The 9,199-nt window shown below is 37.3% G+C and overlaps 1 protein-coding gene across 2 annotated transcripts in view; it reads right to left on the minus strand.

Annotated features, from left to right (window-relative positions):
- The window catches only part of Hepacam2 (HEPACAM family member 2), a 30,142-nt gene extending 22,671 nt beyond the window's left edge, over positions 1-7,471 (minus strand). Inside the window, exons 1-2 of one of the 2 annotated variants that reach the window (XM_021165792.2) lie at positions 7,359-7,471; positions 2,530-2,880 (exon numbers count right to left, since the gene is read on the minus strand). In XM_021165792.2, the coding sequence (XP_021021451.1) occupies positions 2,530-2,880; positions 7,359-7,437 (430 nt within the window). In that variant the 5' untranslated portion in view covers positions 7,438-7,471. Of the gene's footprint in view, positions 1-2,529; positions 2,884-7,358 lie in introns of both variants that reach the window. The other variant, XM_021165791.2, reaches the window with a different exon arrangement.
- Between the last annotated feature and the right edge of the window lie 1,728 nt (positions 7,472-9,199).

The raw sequence follows: 9,199 nt of genomic DNA on the forward strand, positions 1-9,199 counted from the left end.
AGAGAGAGAGAGAGAGAGAGAGAGAGAGAGAGAGAGAGAGAGAGAGAAATTGGTAATCACATATGCATTCACTATCAATCCCCAGAGTTCTGTTTGATAAAATAGTGCATTGTGGGCCAGTGAAATGGCTCAGTGGGGAAGGCACCTGCTGTCCAGCCTGAGTTTGATCTCCTTGATCCCACACAGTAGAAGGGATGACACAAGTCTGGCAAGTTGTCTTCTGACTGCCGCATGTGCTCTGCAGTATTGTACAGGAACACACACACACAAATAGGTGGTAAGAAAATAGCTATTTGCTCAGAGTTATACATCCTTCAAGGACAAAGAGAAGAGGCCTTTTCGCCTGTCAATGTTCTTTTTCTACATTCTGTAGATAGAGATAATTTAATAGTCTCCATCTATGTAAGCTCACAGAGCACATGGAGACTAAGGTAACACATCGGCAATCTATGATTGGATCCACTCCTTTAGGCTTTAATTTCCCATCAAGGGCCCAGTTGATTATGATGTTTCTTCTCAGGCAAATTTATCTTGTGTTACCGTTACATTTTCTTACAATGGAAACTGTGTATCAAGGCACAGACAAACCTAATTCTCCAGCCCAAGGGAGTTAGAAACAAATGAAAGATAAGAAAGAACCAGGTTGAAAGCACCTTGGAGGAGAGCAGAGTATCTGGAAGTCATCTGGCAATTTCTAGGTGGTTGTCGCTTCTTGGTTTGTTCACTTAATTCAATCCTTTGTCTTCCCTAGCAAGAGCAAAGGGTTTGTAATAGCAGCTTGTGTATGTTGTTATGTTTTAAAAGGAAAAGTGAGTTGTGTATACTGGTCCTATCGGAAACACATCCCAGGCATCTCTGTGTGGGAATGTGAATGGTCTGAGGTAACTAAGCAACGAGGTAGTGGTCTTGTAAGAGGGGAGCCGATCATCAGAATAGTCTCCCACATCATACATTTGCCTGAAACAGTAACCCAGACACGAGGTTTCCTTTTTGAGGTTTTTGCCTAGATCCCTAAAGACTGTTAAGACTTTACTACATCTAGGGGGTGGGGGTGGGGGTGGGGACAGGTTCATTTCCCTAAACCAATTCAAAATTACAATTAAATTATAAATTGTATGAAAAATTTTTGCAGGAGGATTTTATGAAAATTATTATTAGGTATTTCTTCACTTTCCCTCCAATTATTTGCAGCTCACCAGCTGCTGTCTTTAGTCCCCTACAGCCTCTTCTGTCTCTCACCTGCCTCCTTACTGCTTAGGGTCTGCTATGGTCAGCACAGTTCTAACAAAAGAAGAAAGAAGCAAGAACACAGATAATGTCTGTCCTCCCGGAGACCTCATATTCCAGTCATGGAAGAGAAAAATAAAAGTGAAATAGAGTTACTACTAGCAGGGATGGCAAGCTCAGTGAACAAAGAGAAAAGCAGAATTGAAGACAGTGAATAAGGTGATATTTTTATATGGACTGTAGAGTGTTCAGGGAAGACTAAAAAGATATGACAATTGAGATGATGTCTAAGAGAAATAAAGGAAATGATATTTGGGATATTTGTTCTGAAAGAGCAAAGAGTGAGAACAAAGGCCCCGAGTTGTCCTGTTCAAGGAAAGCAAGGAACCAGTATGGCCTGGACAGTATATAATGGACAGAAGTGAAGAATGGGCCAGACAGGTTCTGGGTATGCTGGGCCTTTGAATGTTTTTGTTAGCACTTCGACTCCCATTTTGAGTGAGATAAAGAAGCTATGACAGGTGTTTGCTGGAGAATAAAAGCAAAAGCAGAGAGACTAGAGGGCAAGCTATTTATAAAAGTTTATATACAGTTAGAGGTGTGAGCAAGATGGTGGTAAAGGGTGGGTGGAAGCAGCTAGAGTCTTATTGTAAAGTCAGCCAAAGAGGTTTTCCAGCAGAATGGGAAGGCAGAATGGTCAGTGATGTATGCAAAGCCTTGGCCTGAGGAAGTAACAGGATCTATTTACTATTTACTGAAATAAAAATATTATCAAATAAAGAATAGACAGAAAATTAAGAAGTGCATAGTATATTCAAGGTATGCCACTTATAAATCTTAATAAGAAAAAAGCAAATGCCTGGAAATTAGCTCACTCTTCTTGTCCTCAGAGAACATTGTACAAACTTCTATTGTCCTTACATAAAGTCCTTGGCTCATCCTCCCTTAAACATTGTACCCAATATAAATCTTCATGTGATTAAAAGCAGGTTGCCTCCTAAGATACCTCATACACATGAGAAAATAAAAATGTCCTTATCTTACTCTTTTGCAACTTTATATAAGTCCTAAGAAAACAGTGTTTTACTTATTGTCTGAAGATATGATGCTGTGGACTAGACACCTTCCTCATACACATATATAATTAAATGTCAGAAAGCCTTACAAGGTAATGACATGATGCAGGCTTTGAGAATTACTTAATTCACTCACAGTGGCAAGAGCCAGGACCTTAATGCTCTGGAAGCTTGGTATCCTGAGCCTCTTGACCTAAACTCCTGTATACTGTCACAGAGGACTCACCATCAACAGTGACTTGTATCTTCTGACTTGCAGACAGAGTTCCATTCCCCTGGATGTTGACCTTCACGATGTAATTGCCCTCATCGGTGAACTGCAGCGGGTTGATGAGCAGAGATGCGTTGGGTGGCATCATGGTGAACTTGTGCTGATATTCCAAGTCAGGAACCACAGACTTATTTACAGAGCCTAGCAAGTATTTGGGCATTGTGTGGGATCTCTCAAACAGCCATATGATCTGGATGTCAGATGCCGGAGTGTGGAAGCCATAGTGCACTGGAAGGTAGAGGGCCTGGCCCCTGATGCCGTGGACAGTGTATGACGGCACGGTCACCTTCAGTCCCAGACAAGAACCTGCTACAAAAGGAAAGAAAACTGTGAGTGTCCTGAGCCACATCTCATAATACAAAGGTTCGGTTGTAGAGAGAACTCAGTCAGATGGTAGTCCCTTTCTAAGAAGAAGGCTTCTAAGTACTGACTTACTCTAGTACAAGTTACAGGTAGAGGTAAATATTTGTCTCTGAGACCTTCTGCATTTGAAACACTCCACCCACAGACTGTTCGTGACTTCTCTAAAGCCAAGGCAAAAAGGAGAAGCAGAAATGGTCATCTACCATCATTTTCAAATAATAGAAAAAGAAGAACTGAGAAATATTATGAGCTGTAGAGTCCAGCAGAACCATTAAACACATTTGAAATTAGACCATGTCAATGCCATATCCTGGTGAAACTATGCAGTTCCTGAAATACTAAGAAAAACTATGTTCACCAGTAACTCTTAGATGCATCACTTGCAAATTGCCCCGAAATGAACACGGTCAGGATGGTGTGCATTTTTCTAAACTTGCAAAGAGAATATTTTTATTTGATGTTTTGCTAAAGCTGGAAATGTGAATTCTTAGCAAAGGATGCATACTTGTCTTGTGTTTAGTCTGTAAATGTGGTTTTGGGTGAGCAGGGCATTTTAGGTCTCTGCTCTTTGTCTCCTGTGTGAAAAGAGTGCAATACTAGATTGAAGCCTGGAATGTCTCTCAGATCACTAATTGTTCGGGTGCTTGATGGCCTGAGGTATTTTTTTCAGAGTAGCCACTACTTACATTTCAAGAGGGAGGGTTCAAAGGACTTTGAAATAGCGACTCTCAGTATTTAGTCCACATATTAAGTTGTTGGTCCCTGGATGTGTGCTAACAAATTATCAATTCTGCACTTGTTACCAAGCAATCAAGGGGCAATGGTGGGAATTACATCATCGCCTTGAGAATGCATTGGGAAGAGCTGCATGGCTGCTGATGCAAAATGAGGTGGTTGCTTCTGGCATGGAGTAGCTTTGTCAGTGACGTACTTGTGCATTTAAGACATTCCCCATCTTATCCTAGGATTCCCTGCTAGACTGAAGAGGGGTTAAATATCATTTTGTCCAATCAGTTTTTGTTTTTGTTTTTCATTTGGGGAAGTTGTTGAAGAGGTTCTTGCTCTTCTGTTTCTCTATAATTTATTCTATGCAATTGTCATTGGAAAAGATTGGTTGGAGTTTTCATCAATATGCTGGAAATGGTTGCTAGGCAGTGCGTTACTATGGGGTAACACTATCACTGGAATGGAAACGATACTGACTTCTCAATCTTGATTTGAATGTGGGCTCTCAGCTAGAGCAGGGTGATTTAGCGAATCTAAATAGGTTATGAGGACAAAACTTTATTTAATAAAACACCAAATATAACAGCAAATACTGCAGTCTGGAGAGAAATAATGTTACTTTAGTAGATCTGGTATGGTGACACACAACTTTAATTCCAGCCCTTGGGAGGAAGACACCTCTGACCTTTGCCCCAAGAAAATAAGTAAACTGTGTTAGTAGAAAAATTATCTAGAGACACAGTTGCTAAATAGACCTCACTCATGTGCTTTTTCTTGCCTGGAATATAGAGTTCTCCTTCCTCGGCATCCTAAATGCAGGAGTCAGGGGTGTACATCACCACACTGAGTGAAAGGACCAGCATTTCTATGACATTTACAATCACCACATAAATGTGGAAACATTGGGCTGTTTAAGAGAATGAATCATAGATTTATGTTTTAAATACCAAAGATATTTCTGAATGTATTCAGTGCCTTAATATAAAATGAAAAATTCTTCACCAAATAAGATGTGGGTTTTTTTTTTTTTAATGCACACCACAGTGAGAGGTACAGTATATCTTTCTGTTATATATTACTTTTCTTGGAGATTGCCTATGTCATTTTTATTAACTAATTATGTTATATAATTATGTCATAATTATTAATAAATATTAATATTATTTTGTCATTAGTGACAGGCTGTCACTATGAGGTCCTGGCTGGTATGTAGAACAGACTGGTCTAGACACCACAGAGATCTATTTGCCTCTGCTTTCCAACTTGTGGGGCTAAAGTTGTGAGCTATAACCCACCAGTGCCTGTGTTATTTTTATGGGACAATTTATAGGTAACAAGTGTCAGCAAGGAATGAGTTTCCTTATATCACACCTAAAAATCTTCCTGCTAGGAAAGACTTGGACCCCCTGATATGATGAGCCATTGTGAAACTCAGAAAGTAAACAGGTAATAGGCTTCCGCATGCATTTTAGAAGCACACACTCTTCCATATCCCCGTTTCTTGCTATAGATGTATAACACACCCATGATTTCTAGCTCAGTCATTTACTAATTTAGAAAAACAAGTTGTGTCATTTGAAAAACTTTAAGTGTTATTCTAGTTGCATGAGAAAACATAAAAGAATAAGGCTTTCTACAGCTTCTCTCTGTGTGAGCAAATAAACTTTAAGAAAGAAATGGTAGACATAATAATAGAATTTTAATTTTCTTTTGATATCCCAACAGCTGCACATACATGAGAATTTTGGTTTTACTAGATTGACCAGTACTTCCTGGGTTAAGAGAGCTGTTAAGATCTTCTGCCTGTAAGGCACTAACAGTAACCCAGAGAAACATGGAAAATATCAATCATAAACTGGTAAACAAAAATACAGCAATAACTTCACTTTAGAGATTTCTTAATACATATAAGAACAGTAGCCATGAAAAGAAGATAAAGTTAATGAATACTTGAAAGTGTGCTGTAAAAATTACCCATGTTCCATCAACAAAGAACTCCTGCAAGCAGTTTGATTGTATTGACTATAAACATTAGGTTTTACAAAGTGACCTCTATGGCAGCTCAGAATAGTTGGTCTTTATTTCCTCATTAGCACACACATTATTAGCAAACATAACATGACTATTGTTGACTGAAAATAAACTCTTGCATCATTAGAAAAAATAGAATTTACAAGTCTGTATTTTGAACAGACTATTTAATCAAACACGGAAGCTTATTTAAAAAAAAATTAAAGGTACAAAGAAAATTCAGTATTTTAAAAGCAAAAGAACTTTCATATTACTTGTGACCCTTGTGACTTGTCACCTCCAGAGAAAGTGAATTTCAGTAAGGAGGGAGGTCTTTCTCTATAATAACAACTTTATTTTGAAGTTGGGAGAAATCACAATTATATTTTAATTAATTTTATTTTAGTCAAATTTCTCAACTGAATTCATTCCTGAATTCTTCTTAAGGCCAATTACAAAAACATTATCTGTGAAAACGTATCAGTCCTTCTATTTAAAAATGAAACACAGAGAGAGGGAGAGAGAGGAGAGAGAGAGAGAGAGAGAGAGAGAGAGAGAGAGAGAGAGAGAGAGAGAGAGAATCACAGGATCACATAATAGCTAAGAATGATGTTAAATTATGGTAACATACAATATATTACAGGTTTAAATTTGATAGTATGACAATATAGTCCCTGAGATGACCACAGTTAAGGGGAACAGACAGATTAAAAATTTTCAGGTAGCATTTTTATGTCAGTGAGATTTATATGCATCACATACAAATGTAGATAATAATTATGCTTATAATGAAAAATAACAAAATAAATTAGAGAAAATAAAACTTTAAATACCTCCTAAAATCCAAAGCTCAAATTGTTTTTATATATCTGTTATTCTTTAATGAATAAAACTCCTTTTAGACTTCTATCAGAGAAATGTAAACAAAACAAGACACTAACTTGACCCTTAAGATCTACAATAGGAGGGATGGAGACTCTTGATGAAAAGAATACTGATGGATAATAGTGTGCCATGATACAGGGAGGCAAACTCTATGTCAAAAGAGAGAGAGATAAAAATATTAAGATATAGTAAAAAAAAAAGAAAATAGGACTAGTCACTGACAAAGAGTAAAGCTAAAGGCATTTTTGAGCACCGATCCTTTTAAACACATTTCTCTCATATGTCATTTTAGCTAGAACTTCACATTTTCCATATTTATATTAAAGAAGAACCAACAGTTTGCATGCTATTTTTAATTTAAGCAATACCTTTAATTAAAAAAACCACTACCATGAATTGTTTTGAATTAATTTAATGCACTATTAGAATGTTTGCCAATTAAAACATTAACCATTAAATATTATTGAGCCTATCGGTAAGCCCTGGGAGAAGAAGAGACTCCGCAGCTTTTTATGCTGCCTTAACTTTCTTAGCGAGTCCCATTGACAGTAGCTGTTGCTCTAAGGGAACAAAAGCAATCATTTCTTGAAACTCATTCCTCTTACATGTTCCTGTTTCTTTGCTGGAACAGTGTGTTATTGTTAAAAGGTTTTGACCTGTCCTTCAATTATCTGAGAAAATCCACAGCCCTAAGCAAATATTTACCTTATGCCTACAAAAAAAAAATCCACAAAGAAAGCCAACAAAACCCCAAAACTCAAACCCCAAATACCTAAAAGCCAGCTCGCGCAGGGCCTTACCTATAAGAAGAAGGTATATTTTGCAAAGAGAGAGCCCAACCATGCTTCTGAGAAGCTCCATAAAAGCATCCTGTCCCATGCATGCGGCGCCCTCTTCTCAGTGGCAAGTTGGTTCATGGACCAGCAGCTGCTGGTTTATTTGCTAGGGAAATTAGCAGTGAGGTAACAGACCCTAGCCTGCCTCTTGCTTCTGTGATTTGAATACAGAATGAATGTGTATACAAAGGACACAGGCAGTAGGAACACCTGTTATATGCTCTGCGAGAACACAGGGCTGTGGCTTTCAAATAGTTTCTTAGTGATTCTCAGTAATTTTTCAGTATTGCTTTATAAATTATACTGAGTTATTCACAATCAGAAGGAGGAAGATATTCTCTTTAGGTGGCCTCATGATAAATAAAACCCAGATCTACTTTCTTATCATGAAAAATTATGCCATTATTTTGAAATTTGAAAAAAATACTTTCTATGAAAATTGAAGTACTTTATGAATTTCCTAAGTAGCCATTTTTTTTCTCAAAGTTACTAATGATCATGTAAAGACTGTACCAAAGAACCAGAACAGAGCATTAGAGTATTTTTTGTGTTTTATTTTCTATTACAAATGGCTGTGATGGTTTTATTGGATCTATGTATTCATCTCACTTTCTTAAAAAAAATAAATCACAGGTACGTTTGCAAGTGGAGCTGAGGCATACATTTTACATAATGATAGTGTGTAGCACACACCAACAGATAGTACCTGAGGTCATATTTTCTCAGCTCAAGCTTAGAGGAAGTGAACTAGTAACTATAAAAATCTTGCTTGTGTGTTCTGGCTGCATCTTCTAGCTCCTTTCAGTGCCATGAAGTAGGTGGGCTGAGAACTTTGCTTAATTCAGTAAGTTCCAAGTGAGCTATTGTTTGTAAGAAGGCTCTGGCCCACCCTTTCTGCATGAAATGGAACATATCTAGAAACATTTGACTTGAAGCTAGTAGAATTCTCAACATAAGTAATTTTTAACAGGAAAGTCTCACTGAAGAAATTCAGTGACTAGAGTGTGGGAGTGAAGGAAGGCATAGTTTTTCATTTTAACTGCTTAAAAGAAGACGATTATTCAAATATTATTTAAAAATTAAAAAAAGAACAATTATTATTCTGGAGAACAACTTTGGAAATACTCTTTATGTCAGTGTTCCCAACTTGTGGAAGATGTGTCTAAAGGCAAAGACATTACTGTTGGGAAACCTGAGTTCTTTATACAGTTCAGTTGCTTTACAATGCTTCACACCTCAGAAATGTGTAAGAGTATCCTCAAGCCCAGGCAATGACTACAAGTTTCTCCTCACCCTCTAAATTCTGCACACATACACATTCACTTCAATGTATTTACTTAGATATATACTTTCCTTCTCAGATCCTTTACTACAGCGAACAATCTTAGTTATTGACATCCAAGCATAATTCTCATTTTTCTTAACATGTTTTCCCAGAAATAAACCCCTGTGCTCTTTAGCCTATGTTGTCTGCTCCTTAGCCATTCCTTAAGAATTTCACACAAATTTTCATAACAGACTGCACAACATCCAATTGGAAAAAATAACCCATAGGATTTAGCAGATACCCCACAAGCTCCTTCACAAGATACTCCATTTAGATCAGTCTTAACACAAGCTACTCCTATTAAATAAGATCATTCTTCATATCGTCCTCAAACTAAAAATGGCTTATTATGAGGGTTCCAGGATCCTTGGTAAGATGTGAGAAACGAAGACAGTAAGGAGGGGTGTCCCTAGTATCAAATATATAGCATTTAAAGGACTTATAAATATTCCAGTATTTTCCACATTTTATATTAAAA

The sequence above is a fragment of the Mus caroli genome, chromosome 6, assembly GCF_900094665.2.
Source record: "Mus caroli chromosome 6, CAROLI_EIJ_v1.1, whole genome shotgun sequence".
NCBI classification, from domain to species: Eukaryota; Metazoa; Chordata; class Mammalia; order Rodentia; family Muridae; genus Mus; species Mus caroli.